The following is a 24,389-nucleotide window of genomic DNA, read 5'->3' as shown; positions in this document are numbered from 1 at the left end:
TTTCCTATTCTGTTAGAACTATTTAACTCTTTGTCAATGAAATGATTAGACCATGTCTTTTTTTTTCTCCTTGATTTATTAACTTTACATCTGTTTCTCTGTAAGCCATCATAATTACACCATTATAACTTGTAACCTGTCATATTCATTTCAAAACCTTTCATAAAACTAACCAGAAATAATTCTTTTTCCTGAAACATGTCTGTGCTCGGCAAATCGGTTAATACACCAAAAGCCGATATCTCAATTCAAACGTTTGACCTTTAGCATTGACCTCTTGCAAGATCTCGACCCGTTGACAAAAGTTTGAACTTTCGCATCAATTCTTTTAACAGAAATCTTCTATCCTATACAATCAATGCAAGATGACACAGAAGAATTGATGAATCTGATCGAATAGAGGAGAAAAAAAGGGGAGTGCAGAGAAAGGCGAGCAGCAGTACTTTACCAGAATGGCGTCCTTGGTACAGGAGTCAATGATTGGTTGGACTGTACCATTTAAATCCTCCATGTTGACATCGCATTCTGCTGCCAGTTTCTCCAGTTGCTCGTTTCTTGATTTCACAATGGCCTCTTCTATCTGAATCTGGGTTTTTTTTCAAAGAAAAAAAATTAGATGTTTACAATACATATGATAGTCTATACATAATTAATTCTACCATGACTACACTGTAAAGGCCACTTTTAACATTGCGAAAGAAAATTTCAAAAGGTTTGTGAAAACTACATCTTATTTTATGCTCCTCATATACACATTTTTTTTTTTTTTTACTGAAAAACGCTTGCTTATTTATTCACTTTTAATCAACTTTTCACTTATATTGATGAATTGTGAAACAAACATGATAAAGTTGTCACAAATAAAAGTTAGTTTACTACCGGTATATATAGAAAAATCTTTATAAACAGTACATAGAGCAGTTTTTTAACATCATTTTGCATTTAAATATGGGCACATTTAAATCATTTCTCTACATGCATAACAGATCATATTAATCAAATAAGGAAGATCTAAAGTTTTTGGCTCATATCATATCATAAAAAAAGCTAATTATGAATATGGTACTGAAAAGTTTTTGTTTACAATCTCTTTTGGGTGGGATGGGAGTCAAATAATTTGCCAAAGGCACACAATTATAAATGAACTCGAAACTGTAATGGCACTGAGCTACCACTGCTTGGCTGATATCCAATAGGACAGAGGCCTTATTTTTAGGGTAAACTGGGCTTATCACAGCATCATGCACTGCTCTTCGGGTAACCATGGTCCTTAACCTGGAACATGCTGATAAATCTCCCACAATCCCCTCAAAGAGGATCATGGGAGAGCAGGACAATGTACCAGCTCTTGCTACATGTAATTGTCAAATGGTCCATAAAGTACAATGGTTTGTATCCATCCACTTTGAATTTATCATTACTTAAAGTACTTTTGATTTAGACATTGTTAATGTCTATTAATTGCTCTGAAGAAGATAGATCAACTTGTAAACCTGGATGTGTTGAATACCAGTTTTACTTTGCCTGTTTGCCTGTTTATATTACTTTGAAGTTCTAGAGATGATTGAAGAGCATTACTCTGTTTGTAATCTTCAGTATTAGCAAAATTGAAACATCGTCACTTTTTACTAAAGACGCAAGAAACATATCAAAAGAAAGTAAATTAAGTACTGTGTATATTAATTTGTATTACATTTGTATTGTGAAATATCATTTACTCAGATGCTTAATTTTATTTTTCTTAATTCTATATTTGCAAAGTGTTTTATGTATTATGCCATAAACATTAATTTTCTTTTTCTTATGACTTAATGATTATACAAAAAACCACCCAATATGATTAACGAGAATTTATGCCATTATATGCACATTATGTAATCTTTGTAGGAAAATCTGTGCATGGTAGCAATGGTACCTGTCCATATCAGCCAACAAATGATAAGATTTCTTTTACCATACCTTTTTGTTAAAACAAAAACAAGCAAACAAAACTGGCATTGCATAGACAAATGCCGCAATTAAGACAAGAGTGCTCATCTCTTATAGACTTATAGGCACATGTATCTGACATCCATAGATTTTACACATATAGATATGGCTAATTAAGGTGTTAATAAGAAATATCCGCTCAATTGCTGGCAATGTGACCAAGTTTATGAACTACGTACATGATGCCAATTTGGGCAGTGAGATCTGCAATGTGCAAGCCACACATGCTCAAATTAATTTGGGAATGCTCGTTTTATTGGCAGACAGTGGCCAGTTTATGATCAAGTTTGTTGTTTCTCGTTAGGATGTGACACGCTAAACAGCATTTGCAGGACGTTGTTTTCAGTATACTGTTTATGTCAGTTTATGTTCCAACAAGTTAGCCGTTAATTTCCACCCACTAGTATTGCGTCTGTAATTATCATAAAAAATAAATAACATTGATTGCCATTTGCCCTACTCAAACTAATGTTTTTCAATAAATTTGTCAGGTGTCTTCCGATCATGTCAAACATCCTTGAAGTTCTCTTCGATGGAATTCATTAGCATTCATCAGAGAGATTTCAGAAAATATTGTGTTGAATATGAATAACTTAATGCAATGGCAAAGCCAGAAGATAAATTGTTTACTTTGACAATTAGTAATTACAAGAGGATCAATGCTGCTCCCTCCTTTCTATCTAATTTATGGCCCTTCATTACCACTTGGTGCTGTACATGCACTTTTTGTTTAATTTATTTACAGAAAACAAAATAAAATATTTAATTTATGCAATGATATTTAGCAAATAACATGTTATATCACGGAGCATATGGAATTATATACATGTGCTGCAAAACAATTGCACAATTTTGTAAATCACATTTGAAAATGGGAATTAATGCAAAATGTATAGTTTTTTTTAGAATATGCATATAAATTAAGGTATAGTTTTACCTTACAGTAGTTAAAATAGTAGATAAGATTCCATTTATGTTAATACGGTTCTTAATCTCTCTACCTATTTGTCATGAACTTGGTATTCAGATAAGTACATTTGTTACCTTTAGTTTCAATAACCTTAACCTTGTCATGAAAATTGTAAAATTTCTTAATTTTTGAATTATTTTTAAACAGTTAACTATAATGAAATTCATCATTGAATCAATTGACGTAATAATGTAAAATTGGTCACCAAATGGATTTTGCGACAAAAGCAAACATGTTTATACTAAACAGAACAGAAAAAAAAACATTTATTGTGCAACAGAATCACTATATTTATAATGAATTCAATCTACGAATATTTGACCACAATGCATGGTGTTAGGAAGTACATCAATCGGTAATCTTATCAAATATGAAAAACATGAAACAAGCCGTTTAAACAAAGGATCTGTTTTTCATGATAGAAGGTGTGAGATCTATATCCGATTTCTTTTTTACTTCTCAACACTCAAAAAAGAAAATTCACCGGATATTAAACCCATAATAATCATGATGTTATTAAATAAAACACTTTCAATGGAATACCATATCAAAAATTGGTTCAGTGTTTCAAAATAACTACTGTCTAAAACAATACAAACAATATTGTCATTATTGTCATTATTGTCAATATTGTCATTATTGTAATAATATTATCAAATAGAACAAGATCATCTCTATCATATAAGAGTGGAGAGCTGAAAAACACTCATACCTCTAGGATGAGAATTAAATGCAGGGAATTATGATCTCAGGACCCACTCAGGTACGTTTATGCTTACCTGTTGTTGCTGAATCAGGCTTTGATATTGTGCTGCAAGGTTCTGTTCACTTTGTTTAATTTGTTGCTCCATCATTGCCTGGTGCTGTGCAATTTGTTGCTGGAGGTTCTGAACCTGCTGATTAGGTTGTTGAGGTTGCTGCCATGGTGGTGCTGTTGGAAGTGGCTGTTGTGTCATAACTTGCTGAACCATTTGTTGCTGTTGCATCATTTGTTGTTGCTGTTTTTTTGCAACTTAAAATGAAAAAAAACTCTCCATTTTTAAACCATTCCATTTATAAATTTGAAAAAATGTCAACTTTTCTCATTACTAAGAAAATATCAATTAATTTACCTGCTTGTTCTGTTGTTACTTTATACTGATAATAATTGAAGAATTCTCCACCAAAGAGAAATGAAAACTTGGGATTGTCTTTTTGTTTTTGTTTTGTCATATGTTCAAACTCTGGTCCATTTCTGGCAACAAACTGGGCCAATTTATCAATGATATTCTTCAAGTCATGATCTGATGAGAAAAAAAAAATTGTAAATTAGATGAGGTTGGAGCAATACTTAAGATCTAAATTTTTAAATTCAGAAGTTAATTGCTGTCTCTCTAAATGATATGCTATACTGAATATTTTTAATAAATTCTTATCAATCTTAAAGGCATTCTTTAGGATTTTTCAGTCTAAATACACGTATTATGTTAACTCTCTCAACATGAATTTTCCAACATAGATCTATATCTTATGCTAAAATCACATTTAAGAATATCTATACATAAAGAAAGAATAATTTTACTGTGACCAGGCTATGCTCAGGTCATAGTAAGAATTTGTCGCATATACTTGCAATGTAGCAGCCGTGAAGCGGATCTGCTTCGCATCGATTTTAATTTTGTTAAAAATAATTTGCAGGGAAAAACACATTTTTACATGTTACAAACCTTTTTAAACATGTTTATGTAGTTAAGTCCACAAAATATCCATTTAATGGATCGTATCAAGGCATTTTGTTAATTAATATACACATTGGAATTTTCCTGCCATTTTGCCAGAAATTGCTCTCCGAATGTCTCCGATTTTATCATTATCATGGTTAGCGAATTTTCAAAGGTAATGTAAAAAGTGGCAGTCATTTCATTGCAAAAACAGTTAATGTGGTAAAATGGGATCATAAAAGAGCAACATTGTAGGTATTTGAGACCAATCATATGAAAATTTTGGTGATATAAAATGTGATACTTTTTTCATTTGCTCCGAAGCAAGTATAGGGGACGAATTCTAATGTTAAACCAGGTCCGTAGGACATGTGCAATTTTAACAATTGAACATTCCATCTACTTTATATCATACACCAAATGCAAATGCTTTAATTAAAGCAGAATAGTTTACTTTACAACAATATTCTAAATATCTTAAAAAAATGCTCTGTATCAATGAGAAAAATGCGAAATAAGCTCTACAAATTAACATATACTAATAATAGGTATGATGTTAAATCAAAAAAAAATAATCACCAATCAATAAATGAAAACTACATATATATCCATTAAAATCTTAAAGTTCAAACATTAACTGGACTGTCTATATATGTGATGGCTACACTACAGTTATAAACCTCCAAACCACTTGCCTCTTTTTTTCTTCATGCAATTTCAAAATAGAAGGGATATGTAGGAATGGTATTTGCATTAGATCAGATGAAATAAATGATAACTTAGGAAAGCATGAGAAAATGTGAAATGCAAAAATGTCTTAAAAACATGACTTCTCCTAAAATATATTTACAATCACATTTTTCATATTTCTAAGTATTAAAACTTAAATCAGTAAATGTGACAAAGCGATGCATTTTCTACTGTATGTCGACACACTGGTATCTGTAGCTCCTGGTTGCTAGTGCCTATTAAGCACTGCATACTCATTATCTATACATGAAACCATAAACATAATTCATAAACAGTTGCAAGTTGCAAAAAGCATACCTTCTGGTGGCTTGGGGAGATCCATCCTCACTCAAAATTGGTAAATCAATGTCATTGTAGCTGTTCTTAAACACGTGTAAAAAGCCTATAATCACAAGCGTTTAAAAGATCAAAACGGAATTTTACAATGTTCAAATACACCAAAAAAAAATCATCATCCATATTGCATTTTACATTTCAAAAAATCATAAGTATTGATTGATAAAACTTTTGTAAATACGATAGGCGAGACCCATCTAAATACGATTTCGCGGAAAACGGAAAACCCCGAAGTGCAATGTTGTGAAAAAAATGGTGGATTTCGCGGGAGAACATCTAGAAACGTCGCACATGAAAATAACTAAATTGCACAATGAAGGAAGTAAGTAATGTTGTTTTAAGCCTCTCAAATAGTTTTATTTTGTATTTCTTATCACATTTTTAGTTTCATAATGAAGAAACAAAGCAAGAATTTTGCATATAGTGATTTGTTTTTATTTATATCCATGACCTTCATGGTGTGCTAAGACATGGCGGATGTAAACAATCGTACGAACGTGTAACTTACTACGTCATCGGTGTTGGCTGATCGATTGGGCCACTCTCATGTGACTCAGCCACTCATCGGAGAGGCCACGTAGTCTGGATATAAATAGCTTGAGGTAGTCGAACGATCTTCAGTTGAATGTTGGTAGTCGGATAGGTAGTATGTACGAGTGATAACATCGGAAATAGGGTCTATTGACCTTACAGAAATTAGACAAGGGTCTATAAAAGTTTTTTGGATAGCGGTCTCATATCGAAGACAGTTTTAAGGCAGCCATATAAGTGTGCAATATTTTTTAATTTGGATTTTGTGATACCAACCCAAACACCTCAATGCCTGGAATAATGATTGACGTAAGTAAAGCTACAGTGTTGTTTATACCTTGCAAACAAAGAAATTGGTCCGAGGGGTTTATTAATTGAAAGCATTTGTATTGTCACAAATCAGAATTGATAAGTCAATAGCTTGTTAATTTAGTGATTAAAAATATACAGTGTGAGGGTTGATGATTGTAAACAAAGCAAATTCCTCCTGAAATGTCAGTTTGCCACACCTTGCATTAGGCAGTTATAGGACCGTAGTAGATTCCCATTGTATTTACTATTGGTGACAGTCAAGTGTCGTGTGTAAGAATTGATAAACATAAGCTTTGTCATTGTTTTCAGGAATCAGCTTCTTTATATATACTGTAAATAAGATTTATATGATATTTATTTACAAAAAAATAATTATTTTTTTAATATATTTTTATTTTAAATTAGATATTTTTGGTTAAAAGATTTCAGCCTTTCAAGAAAAAAAAACTACACTACCTTTAATTATTGATATTAAACAGATTTCTGAAAAATTGAAGAAATTTTTAAAAATGTACAGTACATCGTTTGTTGGTGAAATTGATTAGATTTTCAGAATAATTAATAAGTTTTGTTTATTGAATTAACTGATTTATATACACAGTATTATGACCTGAACATGAAACTGGCAAATTTCCAAACCCACACAAAGAAATGTATCACACAAAAGTAAATAAGTAAAGCAATCTTGGGTTAGAAGGAGTTTATAAACAGAACTAGGATATTTAAATGGAACCAATCTGACGTGTGTTCAGTGGGTTATTGATATGTAAATGAAAAGGTGGAATCATCCAGAAATTACCCTAGGTGCTATAAATAGTTACCAATTGCCAATGCATGATGCAACCTGAGTATCATACATACTGTGGGTGTAGACCTCTATATAAATCAGTGCAGGTTTTGTGAATCCTTCTCTTTCTGAGAATTCGGTAGAACTAAGAGTTGTCTCAAGCCATTCTTGCAATGTGGAGGAAATTACATTCAGATTTAGATTGTGCCATAGTTTTAGAAACCAGTAAGTAAATGAAATTAGTATACAAATTAAAATTAAAATAATTTTGAAAGGGGAAAATTATTTAGAAGTAAATTAATTCTTAATCTTACCCAAGATTTTGTTGTTCCCTAACTGAATTTTAGTAACATGTCGGTCAGGATGAATTTGACAATTATGAAGTGAAGGAACATTGCTCTTTACAATGATTAATTAAGTGTTAAAGGATAAAAATTGATTTGTATACCTTGAAGTGAGTAAAAGTGATTTAAAGCACAGGTGTATCAACATTGGAGTAATTATATACCTGCTGTGCTGTCAGTACCCAGACTAAGAGTCAGGCCTATTGGGGCTTAATTGGTGATTTGAGGCAGAGTAATTTTAACACATAGAGATCCCAGGACTAATTGTTTGTTCAGAAGTGGTTTGAGCTATGTAAATTAGAGTCAGTATAAAAATGGGGGTTTGACTAGTGAAATCTGCCAGTCTGTGCCCTGCACTACTCAGACAAAACGTCACCCTGAACCATGCCTTCTTCTTCTGTTCAGGTGGAATCTCAGTATTGCCCCTCCCCGAGACGACCCAACAGCCTGGAATTGACCAGCTGCTTGACCCTGGAAATGGACAACGACCTGGAGAATAACAACAATTCCATCAACAACAACAACAACAATGAAGACAACAGCAGTCCCTTCAACAGAAATCACAACTCGTCTCGGAACAAAAAGAAAAGGAGAAAGGCAGCTGACATTCCAGAAAAACAGTTTAATGGTAAGTGGTCAGTATTGAGTGTATAGGGAGTATAAATGAAGCAGATTATTGGTAATATATATTTTTTGAATTCTACGAATAGCCAAGGGTTTGGGGATTTACATCTTATCGAAAGTGGAAGCAATTAAAAAACCCAAGATTTATTTTTAGAATTACATCATCTTTATATCGTCTGATAATTTTGTGTCTAAAAATAGATTAAAATCCATTACTTCCTAATTGAAATTTTTAAAGTGACTTTCCAGGTTTGACCTATAGGATATATTGATTGGCCATTCATATGTATATAGGATGTAAGAAATGTAGGTCATTGTAGTGATGTGTCAAAGCCGCGTGACTTTTTCCTGTCAATAAAGCTACAAATAATTGCTGGCAGCATCTGGTAGGAATGAATCATGCTTCATTTCTGGGTTCTTAGCTTTTGTTCCCTCTAGATAACCCATAAAAAAAAGAAAGAAAAGCATGATGCCAGAGATACACTAGCACTTCAGTACAGTCTGAAAATCTGTTATGAGTTAGGAATGCACATGAATGTATATTGCCTACAAACATATGCAATAAGTCTTGTGAAAAAAGATGGGAGTAGCATCAATGTTGGGTTTTTTTTATCATTCCAGACCTTTATAGACCAACAGGAGAAATGCTTGGGAATGGATCATATGCTTCTGTTCAAACTTACAAAAATAACCATAGCAACAAGGAGTATGCAGTAAAGGTGATTATTGATTGATTCATTATTACGAATTTGATAACTTAAAAATTCTCAAAGTATAATTTGTTCTCTTTTTTTTTTTTTATTGATTAAATTGCCAATTTCTTTACTTAAATAATTATTCCTAAACAGCCTGTTATATTTTATTTGAAAATTTTAATTATTTATAATTAAATTTTACACAGATAATTGAAAAGAATAATGGAAGATCTAGGAGCAAAGTTTTCAAAGAAATTGAGATATTCCATTTGTGCCAAGGACATGAGAACATCTTGCAGCTTTATGAGTATTTTGAAGAGTCGGAGCGGTTCTACCTTGTGTTTGATAAAATGCAAGGAGGTAAGAAAAATTCTGCACATCTCTGTTTAAATTAAATCAGCTGATGGTTAACCACAGTGCTGAAATCACAACTCTGTACAAAAGGCTTTAGATCCCGTTTGTTGAGAAAAAAACTAGGCCAGTGGTGTTTACTCTGTGCTTGAGGTCAGGCAGGTGCTTTGTTTGTGTTTACCTCGGGACATTTAAATTTATGTAAATGAGCACTGCTGTGCCCCTCTTTTTCGACTGCTTGGATGATCAACAGAGACATAAGGGATTAAGAATTTTTTCTATCAATTTCAGGTACCCTTCTTGCTAACATCGAAAGGCGAGGCCACTTGACTGAGAGAGAAGCAAGTTTAGTGGTTCGTGACATAGCCAGAGCTTTAGATTTTCTTCACCGTAAAGGAATTGCCCATAGGGATTTAAAACCTGAAAATATTTTGTGCGAGAAAACAGATGAGGTAAATATTTCAAACATATATGTTGCATTGAATCTCGTGAGAAATAGCTCTTTGCTGAAAAATGTTGCAAATGCTAAGTTATGGGGGTTTTTTCTCATGAAAAAGTGTAATTTTATCTTTAGGTGGTTCCAATTCGAATCTGTGACTTTGACCTTGCCAGTGGTGTTCCGGTCAGTCAGAATGACAACTGCACCACCCCTGAATTACTCACCCCAGTTGGTTCTGCTGAGTACATGGCACCTGAGGTTGTGGACGCCTGGGTCGGAGAGTCGTTCAAGTACGACAAAAAATGTGATCTGTGGAGTCTTGGAACCATACTGTAAGTATCACTGATGTGATAATAAGAGTACAAAATAGAAAACGTCAGTCTTTACATCAACACCTTCACCAGTGTTTTAAAACTGATTACTGATGAGTTTTCTGTATGGTGTTGTAGGTACATCATGCTTTGTGGATACCCGCCTTTCTACGGTCAGTGTGGAGAGGACTGTGGGTGGGAGAAGGGAGAGCCATGCCAGGACTGTCAGGACAGCCTCTTCACCAGAATCCAAGAGGGCATCTTTGACTTTCCTGATAATGAGTGGTTCAACATCTCGCCAGACGCTAAGGATTTGATCCAGAAACTCCTGGTGAGGGACCCCAGAAAGAGGCTCTCTGCTGTGGAGGTTCTTCACCACCCCTGGGTGCAGACATCTCCAGCTCCCACTCCGCTGGCAACACCAAGAGTACTCACCAGGTTGGTATTATTGTATTGTCAGAAATCTAGTTGTCTACTTGTCTTTTTGTTATAACATTCACTGGAGATAAACTGGTTAGATAAAGTGTGACTAATGACTGTATGGTGTCATGTTTACAGGAACAACAGCACAAAAGACTTGGAGTGCTATGCCAGCGAAGTAATATCCATGAACCGCATGATGCAGCAACACTTGCTCATTTCCGAGCCAACTTCATTCTTCATTGGCAACCGCGACGAAAACTTGTTGGAGGAGTTGTTAGAGGAAACAGACTCTGGGGATGATCTCTTTATGCCCTCCATAAAACTCTCTCCTCCCTGCTCAGGACTTGCCAAGAGACGCACCTGTACAACCCTGAGGAACTTGAACACCTCGGGAGAGCAGAGTGACGGTGTTGACTCGCTTCCAAGTTCACATTCCTCCACCTTTGGTGTGAGCGTGTAGTCATTTCATCATTTCCATTCTAGCATTTCTTGCTTAGAAAATATTCAGGGATCTTGTGTGTATATTGATTCAGAGTATATATAGCTACATTTAAAAACAATTTTCTGAAAAAAGATATCCAAATGTCTTTCAAGTCTTTATAGGAAAAAAAAAATTTGAGACATATTGTCTTCATTGTGAGAGAGGGGAAAGATTCACGAAAGTTTTGAAAAAACAAATAGATGAGTGCTCTTAAAGAACATTAAGCAATCAAAGAAATCAATGTTCATGTGTCTATGTGATGTGTAAATGTGTATGATTGAGAATGAAAAAAGATAGGTGTGATGAGTACTTGATGGTTGTGAAAATGAGATTAGTATTTTTTCAAATGCATTTCTCTTCAGAAATGTTCTCATTGTTATATTTTTTAATTGTCCATGTGTTCGATTTTATCTGTTTTAAATGTTTCCATTTGTATTTTTTACAATTGTTTCATAGAATTGAATTCAAATTGAGCCAGTCTTGATATTAGGACAGAGCAATTGTGTAAATAATCGATCGATGATTTCCAAAATTTCTTCGACAGTTTTGTTGAAGATGCATTCTACATGTGTACTTTGATAACTTTTAAAAACCGGTAATTTGCTCTCTTTCTCAGATATGAACAAAACCATTTCGCATTTTTGATACCAATACACTCTAAGCAATTTAAATTTTTTTTTTCGTCAAAAATGTGAAACTTAAGTTTTGTGTTTTATAACAGTGCCATTTTAACATGCAAAGAGAGAGAGAGAAGGAGAGAAATATACACAAGCTAGAGGCAAGACACAATGTCTAGGAAGCTATGGCCTGAAAAAAGTTGAAATCCGTTGTTGTTATACAATATATTACCTCTTGTCCTTGTCCATGTGTGCTAAAAAAAAGAAGTCAAAAAGGGAATTCCTGAATGGCAACAGGATTTCCATGTGATAACTCATTGTGCAACTGTGATGTTTAAAACTGAGAAATTGATGTTTGAAAACAGCCTTATATTTGAGCTTGTTGTTGCCAATCTTTGTTAAAACAAATGCATTTTATTATGCGAGCTTGTTATATTTGTTCTAGTTATAAAAAATATTTCGAAACAGGAACATTTGTTTTATCATAGAAATTATTTTTTTCACTTTTAAACTATATTGGGTTATAAATCATGTTAAGATGGGTAGGGGGTGCTAGTACTTAGTACAAAATACTATTTGAAAAAAAAAAATAGTTAAAAAAAAAAAATTGTGTGACGACACCATCTGGTATAGTGTCAAAGATATGGAAAATTTGGAGTTAATTTGGCATGATAAGATCTGGAATAACATATCCTGTGTTTAGCCATATTCCTCGTTCATGCAAGCCATGGATCTCAAAATGTGGTTATTGTTTGAAGACTTGCATGAAGTTGTAGGATATGGCCTATTTTGAATGCTGAACGGGTTTTATAATATGTACGCAGATTATGAAAAGTGCTACTGAGCTTGGATCAGAGCCAATGACAAACAAAACACTTTGTGCCACACATGAAAGGAAGTCTGTTCTGTGCTATATTTTTTGTGATTTCAAATCATTCTGTCCAATAATAATTTCCAAAGGAAATGTGTTGACGAAATTTTTTTTTTATTGCAATGCTCAAACAAATATGTGTTCTGCTAACCATTCCATACTCAATTGTATGTGTTAATCATTAATTTTGGAATTAAGACAAATCAAAAGATTGTTTTTAATATTTATGAGAAATAAATGTTGGGGGTGCTTTTTTTTATCAAAGAATATTAAAATTGTTAAAAAAGTTTTCTTTTTTTAAAAGTTTTTACAGAAATTTTAATTAGAAAACTATTCAAATGGCTTCGCTTACAGAGTATTACGGTGAAGAATCTTCGTGAAATGATAATTGCTTGTTCTGTTTTGAGTTTTTATGAAGCCAAGGTTGTAGTTGGGGTTGTTTAATCAACCAGAAATGTCGACCAACTGAAGCTTCATTGAATGACTTGTAAAACTCAGTCATGATGCATTTCAAAATAAAAGGAATAAAATTTTACACATTTGTTGGTTTTTGTCCAGGTCATGTGACAACAGCAATGATACAAATTGTTCCATTGAATGCTGGAGAACAATCGACATAAACTGTACTGGAGGACTTAAAAAAATTGGAAATTTGCCAGACATACAAATGTATATAGCCAAACATAATTTAGTTCAAAAAGTTCATACATTTTTGAAACAGCAGCTTTACTGTTCTTAATGATACATAAATACCTATAAGTTTTCAGTAAAATAAAAAGGTTTTACTTGCAATAAAGCAAAAAAGAATGTTGTAACAGTCTCATTGATCTAACACACACCCTTTGTATATGGAGATCATGCAAGTTATTACACTGCTACAGCAGCAGACACGACCTCTTTGTCTAGTTATAAATAGAAATCTACCTCAGCTTCGTGTTCTGCCAACTAAAGATAACAGAGAGAGAGATCATCATCATAGTAATTTATTTCAACAGTATTGATTAAATGGTTATATTTAACAAGCAGTAACAATCAAAAGCAAAGCACCACAGAGAAAGCTTATTATTGTCACATGCTAACTCCTATCATCCTTAAAATTAGCCCCCTAAGGGCCCCCCACTAATTTTGGTTGTGCTAATGAACCATCCACAAAATAAACTCCTGGGGCAATGGAGTATCAAGTCTTTGTGTGCTTGGTGAGAAATTCTTTCCAGTCTGCATGGAGTCTCACCGTTTCCCTTTGAAGGGTGCCATTCATTGATGAGGAAGTTTGTCCAAGTTCATTAACACATTTTCTTTGATTGTATTTAGCACTTGGTTAACGGTTTCTTAGATCAATCCTCTACAGGGTTGGTTAGTATTTCACACCTTCCTGGTTTGCCAAACATCAAGAAAAATGGAGTTGCATGTAATTTATACTTCAGCTTTTAATCAAATCCAGCTGAAGTTCAAACTGACCAAAACGATGATGGCTGGATAAAAGTTTTGAGCCTTAAATTTATAAGAATTTAATAAATAAATATAGATAATAATACACAATACAGTAATGGCCATAATATACCCCAAATAATGAAGAATTTTTTTTTTAAGTGGACAAACTTAACTGTGGGGGGCAATCCCCTCAGGGGTGAGGTGACATAAGACTTGACACAGTCACTCTGACTATAGCACCTGGTTTCTGTCCCCCATTATCCCCTTTATCAGCACTTAACTTCCAATATTGTCAGCACACTTGTGTTATTATGTCAATAAACATAGATGGCACAAGCCCAAGGACAGCTAAGGTCTATATATATGAATAACATTTGTCCAACCTATATATCTACACTTGACCCTATAGCTTAGATGTGCGTGTCTATCCCTGTTAACTAAGTAGAGTGTTGTCTACACAATGGGTATATATTGGTGTATATATAATGTACACAGACATATGACCCGGAGATACTGCAGACAAAATCGGGTCAGTTGATATATAGTCATAAACAGGTTATCAGGCCAATCAAACAAACATCCAATTTATTTAAAAACACTAAAACACAGTGAAAAATAAAGTGCAGACACTGTACTCTTCTTATATGCAATCAGAGATGCAGAATTTACTATTTCTGTTCGCAATCATAATGATATACCGATAAATTTAGAAATACCAAACAAATACATGTATTATATTAATTGTTCAACTTATTCAGGTACAGTGTATTATGCATAAATAAAACTTTATGAATAAGAGAAATATGAAAGCTATATATATATCATATATATTTAAAAACATAGAATTCATGACTCTGTCCAAAAACTGTGTTTCTTAATTTACAAAAACAGCTTAGAGAACGTAGTTTATGTGATAACGGTTGGAGCATCTCTTCCTGTCAGTTCAGGCAGCTGGGATAACTTGAGTGCAATGTCTATCAAGGGGCGCAAAACAACCTGAAACGAATCCAGTCAAAACAATTGATAAACCTTTGCTCATGGGTGTGCCAGAATGTTTTGTTTTCAACATGTCTTTGCATATACAGCTATTCTATCTGCTAGAATGCTTTATCAAGCAAATTCTGAGATAAAACAAAAATATAAGATGAAGATAAAATATAATAAGATGAATAAGATAAAGATAAGATAATAAGATGAAGATAAAAAAAATCCAATCTTTAATTGTATTAACACAAATGTGTTTTTATCACGGAAAGAACAACTTGAAAAAATAACAGTACGTCTATTCTCTAGCACTGATATTGTTTTTTCCTGCAGCTATTATCAATTTTTAATTTATTTTTTTTAACACAAAAACTCTAACATGTCTTAAGGTATCATAGAAACTAGCTTTTATAATTAGAAACTGAACTTGCTCATAAATGTCTTACTAAAAGTTGATTCATGATTAAAAAAAGAGGAAAAGCCCAGACGTAGTCAATACATTTGTACAGTCAAATTCCTGTTGTGATCAAAGGCACCACTGTAGTAAAGTAATCCTATTTTCTGTGTACATCATCAGTTTTGACAATTGCTCATTGATGTTTTCATTTTAAACATGGATGTATGATTAATCTTTAAAGTTATTAAGCACTGACAGTTCTGACAAATATTCTAGAAAATACAACAGATAAACAAAGCGATTATACGTGAGGCATTAAATTGAATTAATAACTCCTCCGCATCTCATTTCCTTTCTCAAATAATTTTGGCTAAGAAAATTAACAGTAGAACAATCAAAGTCTTCAACAACCGTCTAATTCTTAATTAATGCTGTCTGAATAAATAGAACGGCTTTCCAATTAAACTCCTGTTTACGTAAGGTGCATATATTTCAAAATGGTTTTTTGAAAGGATTATAAAATTGAGATAGAAGTTGGTTAAGCTCCCACTTCATTGTCCGCACTGACCGATATTCTCCAATTCTGATCTTTGAATTCTGTTTATTTCTATTCCTGGCAGGTACATGTAAAACGGATTTAGAAACATTGGAACATCTCTCACATTAAAATGAGACCACAGTCTAATCCACCCACAGAACCCAACGGAGTAAACATGGTCATTTTAATTTTTGCAATATCTCCCTGCTCTTCTTTTCTCCAGAGAGGCTGCTTTAAAATCCTTTTTAAATTGCTTTTGTTTACTCATATTCTTTACAATATTAAAAACAGAAATATTCCATCTCACTCAAATACCCCTTTAAATTGGGTACACATGTACTATAGTTTTTTATTCATCTGATACATGTACTATACTTTAAATTTTGTCACAAAAAAAAACAGGATCAGTTTCTGCATAGCAAAGATCTAAATGTAATACCAGATGGGGTTTTTTAGTCACCTATTGGTGAGCACATAAAATGGCAATTGTTTTAAAATTGGGAATGCTGGAAGGGACTATGGAATACTAATGCGCTTGTTTATGCAAAACTCTCATGTTTTGTTATTTGGGCTTTTTTTTGGAAAGAATGCAGGGGGTAAAGTTTGAAATATCTTGAGAGTGCCATAATTATATGTACCTGTGGATCCATTTCATATTTGGCTGGGTCACTCTCGTACCCTTCCAGATACATCCGAATGGTGGCGCCACTACTTCCTGTTCCACTGAGGCGGAAAATGATGCGGGAATCATCGGAAAATATCAGGCGAATACCCTGCAGCATAAACATGGTGTAAGTGCAAACACATAGAAAAACGCAGATTAAAAGTTTAATCATGATTTTCTTATTTGATCAAGATATGTTGCCAATATACCAGTAGTAACTCCCTACTTCAAACAGTTTAATATTAATATGTGTACCAGTGAACTTGTAACATATAATTACTAAAGTTAAATGTACTAAATGTAAAAGAAAGGACTTCTAATCAAATACTGGTGCATGTATCAATTTACTAATATGCAAAAGTATTTATCAGAGTTAGTTTTATCTGTTAATTTCGGAAGCTCAAACATATGAAATTTATTCCTAAAATAAATGCATGTTAATTTTTTCAATTATGTACATCACAATAGAAGAGTTGGCTGGTGAACTTTGATTTCATATCGAAATGAATTTCAGTAATACATGTTTCATATAAATCTCATAATACATGTATTGGTTCTAAGAAGTTGAATTTGTAAACACTAGTAGCTAGTAAGAAACAGGAACTAGTGTTTAAGGAGCGCCAAGACTATAATTGTCGCAAGAAGCCCTCTAACACTTATAAGTATCCGTGGTGGACTGAAGTCACAGAAAGCAGGATGCTGATAAAAGTGGGAGTATGTTGTACAGCATGTATTTGTTCTACTTTATGCAGCAATTGACCGCAAAGAAGTGATGCAACCCAATTGATGTAACCCAGTTAAATGTCATAAAATGTCACTCATAAGATTCTGATGAAATACATGAGAGGGTCAGGAAATGACGCAATTTTTTGTTGATGAAGAGAGAGAAAGTGGTGGTAACAGGAGCCACTGGGTTTGGGGACAACGACAAAACATTGGGCTATATTCCTTATATAGAAATCAAAGCTAGTCGAGATTTTGATGTTGAAATGTATATGATACAATGTACTCTTCATATTGTCTTAAAAATATATACTATAAATAACGCAAGATGGTCTCTTTTCATCCATGAAATTGCAGATACGCATATTACCAACAACAAAAAAGTTTTTCCAAATATAATTCCCCAAAAATAATTCAAAACCTTAATTTTTTCCTTTGAAATCCAGTACAATTCTTATCATTAGTGTGTTTGTATAATGATTCAAAAAGTGTTTGGATGTACTTCTTTAAAAACTACACGTATCTTCATTTTGCAAAAAACTATAACAATGAGACCCATCTTTTAGTTTGTCTGTTCAGGTACATTTGAAATCTGCTTCATTTGAAATTAATATTTTTTTCCTGTGCCCTGGTACTCTGATAAAATGGGCAATTTTTCCTGTACACTGAAACCTCTCTTTTTGCTCACCTGGTTTTTACTAATGCTGTGATCCACAGGATCTGTGTAAGAAAAGTTGTCTGCCTTGGCTAATGTGTAAGACTTGTCTCCAGAGGTAAATACTTTTCCAATGTTGGACTGGTCAGCAACATATGCATTTAGATTTGCCATCATCTTATTGGCTGGTTCTGATTCACAGTTTTCATAATCATATCTGAATAGAGAATAGTTAAGTTTCGTAAATTTCTTCTATCAAGTATCTCATATCTCTCTCTCTCTCTCTCTCTCTCTCTCTCTCTCTGGCATACTTGAATTACAACAATGTTTTATTCATCAGAAGCACTGAACTATTCTTTATTCAGCACAAACTCTATAGTAACTATTAGTTTTGATTCAATGCAATTGTCAAAACAGACTGCTCTCTCTCTCTCTCTCTCTCTCTCTCTCTCTCTCTCTCTCTCTCAGAGAGATGCTAGCTGTCTCCAGTTTCAGACAACACAAGAAAAATACTAGAAATAGAACGTTTAAACGTGATCTAGAACAACATTCCATTGTTAAGCAATTATCCACGAGTTCTTAAGTGTTTGCTATTTTAAGACATTTCTCCTTAACATGAAGTATATTTACATGTACTTTATTGCCAAAATTTCAAGTAGGTAAAAAATAAATTCACTGCAATTGTGACAAAATAAGTCAATGGGAAATTCCAAACTGATATCCATAGTTAAAGCTAATATGTCTCAACTATTAGTTAATCTAAGACATTGTAAATACCAGGGGTGACCAATTAACTATACCTATCAACATTATAAAGAACAATTAGTTTAGAAATATGTACTTCTGTCAAAAGTCAATCACAGATAACAGAGAACTATGACACTGACACACTCTCTCTCTTTATCCATTGTTATACCCCCCCCCCCCAATCTTATCATTGACCCAGCAGGGGATGAACTTTCTACAAGTCAAACTCACAGCACATAATTATCATAGCCTGTTAAAGAATGATTGCCAAGAAAAACCAAAGACAATCATTTCCAACAGCATTAGGGGGTACATTCTTATTTTCTCTATCCCAGTGAGATCGGTATAATTGCTCTTGTCTCCAAACCATGTGGAGCAGCGGGTATAATTATTTTTCTGCGACCAGAGTTCAGTAAATGAATATCTTCCAGGCATTCTGACACACAAACCAGGGTCATATGATGATAAATAAAAATCTCTCTGATGATAAATTAAACTGAGGCTAGAGTTTACATGTATATGCCTCCGAGCTCTGTAACCTGGAGAATAAGTGGCTACACGGGACTTGTGTTTAATTCATCAGATAATTATCTTCTAGACTAATGAATAAAGCACTTGGCAGTTCTCATCAAAAATTGAGGTACAAGTGAACTTTCTTTCATTAAACAATTTTTTTTCCACACATTATGAGATAATAAATAGTAATATTTTATCAAGGGGTTCAAATATACACATATATCAAAACCTACAACCCATCACACAAACCACAAATATTTGCATAGCCATATGCAGTTCTCAAATTCATATTTCATAGATGCATTTGTGCATTAAATATGTTAAATCACTATTGTCTTCATGCATTATTTTTGTTTTCTTGGGCTGGTATATTCATAGTTAATGTTTTAATTAATTAACAAGGGTAACCTGCTGTTCTTTAAACTTTTCTTTTAAATTTTTTTTTATATTTAAGAATATAGATACCAGGCATATAAAAATAGAAATATATTCAGGTAGATTTCTTGCAATACCGGTACATGGGGAAATGGGGAAAAATAAGCGAGAAATCACCATACTCCTAGCTGAAGATTTTTCAAGCATACATGGAAGATCAAGTCTGTTTAAATACAATGAAAATAAATTCACTCAAACAATTATGTCTATATAAGTATTATTTTTAATGATAGAAAACTATTTGTAATAAATTAGGTCAATTTATATTTCCAGTGCTGGGCTCAAAATCAGTTTGGTGACTTTGTTCTATTCATAATTTTTTTTTTTTTTGGTAGGGAACAAGTTTTCACTTTGTTCATGTTTTAAACAAGTTTTACAGTATCTATATTGTAAAACAACTCCTCCTTAGTACTATACCGGTATATGCACGTCTTCAAAAATGATTGAATACAAAATGCTTTTACAGTGTATTTGTACATGTATCATTCACTATAAAGAGCACTCTAAATGGAACCTTGTGTAGTATGCTGTTTATGTACAACAACTCTTACTCGAGTCGACACAACTTGAAAACTGCTGTATGGGAAATTTAAACTAAACTATTTTCTATATGTATCACACAATGAAGAACTCGCCAAACCTTGTATAGAAGTTTCGACCATAGGTGTGCCAGTGCTTTTTTATGCATTCCTCCACACTGCAGTTCTGATTGGCTAGGACGGACAACCAGGCTAGGACCGCCCATAAGCCGTCCTTTTCACGGATGTGGTCTGACCCGGTTCCAAAGCTCTCCTCCCCACAAAGAGACAGGCGACCAGCATCCATCAAGTTTCCAAAGAATTTCCATCCTGTCGGAACCTCAAAACAAGTTTGATTCTTGGCTTTAGCCACTCTGATATAAATAAAAGCAATAGGTTTCATATTCAAACAACTGACACTAATAGTACTTTATTAGAAGATAAAATTCATATATAAAAATTTTATTCAAAAATTTTAAAATTTGTACTGGGGATAACACAAACATTTTCTCTCTCTCTCTCTCTCCTTTCTCTCTCTCTCTCTCTCTGTCTCTCTCTCTTATGACCAATATTTCTGGACACCTCTGCCTTATCACTGACCTGTCTACTGCTCCACTTGTTGGCATACTCCGGGCATAACCTTTGACCCCAGTCTCTTTGAAATATGGAATACATTCTAGATAATGTGCTAAAACAGCCAAAGAATCTGATGGCGTCACGAAGAAGGCATTCTTTCCCAGGATCATGTTCCTGTCCTGTAATATCAGAGCATCGTAATTAATTTCTACAGTGTAATTAGTGAATTATGGATCAGTACAGGTGTTGAAGGTCATTAAAATGTGAACACGCGGTTTCTCCTAAATTCATTTCTTTGATGACACAAGAACATATGCAAGTTGGCACCACCAAAGAATTTGCACTTTTATAATTTTTTATTGGCATCGCTGGAAAAACAGACATTCTGATTAATGGAAACATTAAACTTTCAAAAAAGAAAACATTAAAAAAAATGAGGAAATAAAAATGCATTCTAGTGTTATAAACTTTCATAAAAATGTTTGCAATGCTTAATGCTTAACCCTTAACCAGCATATTCATTCTACCCCCCCCCCCCCCCCCAGCTACTTAAAGATTAAAATAAGCCTACTCCATCTCCATCAAATGCAGCACCAAAGTCATAATGCCCCTTGGCCATCTCTGTCACTAAGTCGGCAGCATAAGTCAGATTGGGGTCGGGATGTTTGCCCCCAAAGTCCTCTAGAGGGGTGCAGTTGACCACACTGTTCTGTGGGGCCCCGAGCTCCTCACAGATCACCTTCTTGGCATATGGACCCATAACTGTAATTATTAAAGTAAAATCAATCAAACAGAGATACTTTTTGTATAAATAATAATACCAACTAAATGTACCTTATAGTAATACGTGTATCATAAAGAGTTATACAACGTAATTAAAACCAGCCTGAGTGCTAATTGTTTCACTTGGAAAATGCTCTCTATATCTCAAACAGGTATGTCAATAAGTTTTTGTATATTGTATCATAAAATTCCACACAATTGCAGCACAAAAATTTGACATCTTTTTAACAATAGCTATCCTCAGTGCTTTCAAAGTTAATGAGAATAAATTGGGGTTCTATATTTTTGCTTTCTATCAAAACCTGATTACGGTACATGAACTTGTTGGTTAAAGTTGTTTTACTACTAAATAACAATCTTGAACAGAAATATTTTTATCACTCAATGACAGATCATGATTTTCAAAATTCAAGTTTTATGTACAAGCATGTTCACCCAACATTACATTTTGCTTATTGTAATAAAAAAAAAATATATAATGTTGACATTAAAGACTCAAATTTCTGTCCAGTCATGAAGTTTGTGTTTAGACTTAACTAATTGGCTGAAAACTTCTACTGATCATATCATTAATCTGAAGACTTAAGCATCATTTTACAGTACCGATCCATTCTGTATCACAAAAACAGTGTGAAACGTGAGGTATAGAAAACAAGATTAAAATGTCAGTGTCTCCAGCATCAACACCATATTGGTCAACAACAAGAGATCATGTTTCGGTATAATATACCCGGTACATCTCAACTCAATCAAGTACTACAGAACTTACAGGCCTGGGTGCAAAGGTACTACATGTATTTATTGTGGGGGTGGGGGTTGCTAGATTTTTTTTGGTGTACTATTGTTTTTTTTTTGGGGGGTTGGGGGGTTGGGGGGGGGGCATGGATTTGTTTTTGTGATAGGAACAACGGCAACAGAAATCTCAGTCTACCTTTTACAAAACTAAACGCCTGAGTACTGTTTTCTTTCTAATTTGCTAGACTCTGGGCCTAGGATGTGTAATACTCAAGAAGGAAAGGTGGGTGGGGTGGGTGGGTGAAGGTTTTCAGAGTAAAGCATTCAACACTAGCTGCTAAGAAGACCAATAGGAAAATCTCTGTCACACACATAACTGGTGATACGTATATCTCATACTTGTGAGGTCATTTTACTTCTGGTTTTTCCATACTACATGTACATACGCTGGAGTAAACTGTTACTCAACCGCCATGTATAATGTACAGTAACAGTCTTGTACCCACAGTACGTCGAATATTATGTGGCGATTCAATCAGCCAATCAGAGAGAGAGAGATATTTACGCATGGAACAACTCTAACACCCCGTGGCATTAAGGAAGAAAAAATAGTTGGATCACTGATGAGATCTATATACTGATTAATTAACACATTTATACTTATTGACAAGTACAAGCAAATTACACACCACTGAATCATTGTATGGATAAGTTACATGTACATAATCTAGATATATCCTCACCTGCACTTATCACATGAGTGACAGATCTACATGTACATACTGATTGACATATATTTTTTAATGCTGAAAAACTTAATTTTAGACAAATGATACACAGTTAGCATTAAATATTGTGGACTCATTTTTGCATGACCTTAAAGATTTTTTAGACAAAATTTATCAATTAATACTTAATACTAATACTTAATACTTAATACTTAATACTAATACTTGTCAAATTTTTGAAAATCATGCATGTTTTTAGGACTCCTTTGCATTATTAGTTGGTAATTTAAGACATATATTAATTTTTTTTAATCTGTAAAGTCATGTGATTACATGTAGCCATAGATATATTTACTTATAAATAAAAAATTAATTGACTTGAATAACAAGTATGATTTTACTTCCATCAGAGGTTAATATTTATCTCAATCATCTTCAACTCGAATGAGAGGTGAAATACATGTTATAGTTATCTAGTTATTACCGGTAATAAAGTCAATAACTGCTTTTATTATATATTGTACAGTACCCATCAATTTTCTTTTCTTGATACTGTTAATTCTACAGAGTGTGATTCGATTTTCTGGATCACCACACTGTGGTTTAATTACCAAATCCATATCACCCCTCTCTGAAACCGATGGCATTGTACACAATAAACAAACATTTGCTTTTTCATAGCGCATCTTAAAAAATTGCTTTGTGCAATAAGTAAACATTTAACATTTATTTAAAATGAATACCAGGTAGGTTTTTATAAAATAGTGAAATCATTCTTTTGATTCTTACAGTTCATGTTCAGGCACGTAGCATCAAGGGGGGGGGGGGGGGAGGGGGCAGGGGGGGGGGGCCTGCCCCCCACCCCCCACCCCATGGACTAGGATTTTGAAGATTTGGGGAAAGTCCTAATTCCCTTCTTTTTCTTGCAGCAACACATTTTTTAAAATTTACATATAAAAAATTGAATCATCACGGATTTGCCCCCCCCCCCCCCCCCCCCCCACTTTTTTGGGAGCATTGAAAAAATTAATATGAAAATAAGGGAACTAGGATTGAAATTGTAGCTATATACTACGCCAGCCCCCCCCCTTTTTTTTTTTTTTGCTTGTCAAGATTTTTTGGATGAGTTTTGCCCCCCCCCCCTTTCAAAAACGATGCTACATGCCTGATGTTCCACGCATACATGCAAACATACTAATTGGCAAACCAACTATCAATTCTATCTCTTGAGTTAAATTCCCAGAAAAGATTTATCAATATTTCATTACATGGTTTTCATTTAAATCTTACTGTATATATAAAGCAACATGCTCAACTATAAATGGCTTGAAATTATGAAATTACATGTAAATACTTAATTTGATAACCTTTATTTCAAGTAACATTTTGCCGGCTCTCTTGTTACCATGATTGCACAATTATTTATGT

At 33.7% G+C, this 24,389-nt stretch overlaps 3 protein-coding genes across 7 annotated transcripts in view; 1 reads left to right on the top strand and 2 right to left on the bottom strand.

Moving 5' to 3' along the window:
* Positions 1-5,884, bottom strand: part of LOC105348084 (calcium homeostasis endoplasmic reticulum protein) — a 39,838-nt gene extending 33,954 nt beyond the window's left edge. For both annotated transcript variants that reach the window (XM_011457391.4, XM_011457392.4), the window contains exons 1-4: positions 5,707-5,884; positions 4,072-4,242; positions 3,739-3,971; positions 449-586 (exon numbers count right to left, since the gene is read on the bottom strand). In XM_011457391.4, the coding sequence (XP_011455693.3) occupies positions 449-586; positions 3,739-3,971; positions 4,072-4,242; positions 5,707-5,731 (567 nt within the window). In that variant the 5' untranslated portion in view covers positions 5,732-5,884. The remainder of the gene's footprint in view (positions 1-448; positions 587-3,738; positions 3,972-4,071; positions 4,243-5,706) is intronic.
* A 39-nt stretch (positions 5,885-5,923) lies between these two features.
* On the top strand, positions 5,924-13,066 carry LOC105348083 (MAP kinase-interacting serine/threonine-protein kinase 1). 3 transcript variants are annotated; one of them, XM_011457389.4, is made up of 8 exons: positions 5,924-6,067; positions 8,125-8,347; positions 8,965-9,062; positions 9,245-9,398; positions 9,681-9,841; positions 9,964-10,160; positions 10,278-10,577; positions 10,698-13,066. In XM_011457389.4, the coding sequence occupies exons 1-8, from the start codon at positions 6,059-6,061 to the stop codon at positions 11,020-11,022; spliced, it is 1,467 nt and encodes a 488-aa protein (XP_011455691.1). In that variant the 5' UTR covers positions 5,924-6,058; the 3' UTR covers positions 11,023-13,066. The 3 variants fall into 3 exon arrangements, with proteins under 3 accessions (XP_011455691.1, XP_065921376.1, XP_065921377.1); XM_066065304.1 differs by lacking the exon at positions 5,924-6,067 and adding an exon at positions 6,329-6,585; XM_066065305.1 differs by lacking the exon at positions 5,924-6,067 and adding an exon at positions 7,445-7,600.
* Positions 13,067-13,500: 434 nt separating this feature from the next.
* The window catches only part of LOC105348082 (phosphoglucomutase-1), a 35,479-nt gene continuing 24,590 nt past the window's right edge, over positions 13,501-24,389 (bottom strand). Inside the window, exons 4-9 of one of the 2 annotated variants that reach the window (XM_066065302.1) lie at positions 21,287-21,477; positions 20,740-20,894; positions 20,262-20,513; positions 17,957-18,140; positions 16,520-16,654; positions 13,501-14,958 (exon numbers count right to left, since the gene is read on the bottom strand). In XM_066065302.1, the coding sequence (XP_065921374.1) occupies positions 14,869-14,958; positions 16,520-16,654; positions 17,957-18,140; positions 20,262-20,513; positions 20,740-20,894; positions 21,287-21,477 (1,007 nt within the window). In that variant the 3' untranslated portion in view covers positions 13,501-14,868. The remainder of the gene's footprint in view (positions 14,959-16,519; positions 16,655-17,956; positions 18,141-20,261; positions 20,514-20,739; positions 20,895-21,286; positions 21,478-24,389) is intronic. The other variant, XM_066065303.1, reaches the window with a different exon arrangement.

This window comes from Magallana gigas, chromosome 7 (genome assembly GCF_963853765.1).
Source record: "Magallana gigas chromosome 7, xbMagGiga1.1, whole genome shotgun sequence".
Taxonomy (NCBI): Eukaryota; Metazoa; Mollusca; class Bivalvia; order Ostreida; family Ostreidae; genus Magallana; species Magallana gigas.
The sequence above is the reverse complement of the archived record's forward strand: the minus strand, read 5'-3'. Positions and strand labels throughout refer to the sequence as shown.

Coding starts and splice junctions, on each gene's coding strand:
- LOC105348083 (XM_066065304.1), top strand. CDS start 6,565: ATGCCTGGAATAATGATTGAC. Junction 6,586..8,124: donor TGCCTGGAATAATGATTGAC/GTAAGTAAAGCT, acceptor TCTTCTGTTCAG/GTGGAATCTCAGTATTGCCC. Junction 9,842..9,963: donor TGTGCGAGAAAACAGATGAG/GTAAATATTTCA, acceptor TTTTATCTTTAG/GTGGTTCCAATTCGAATCTG.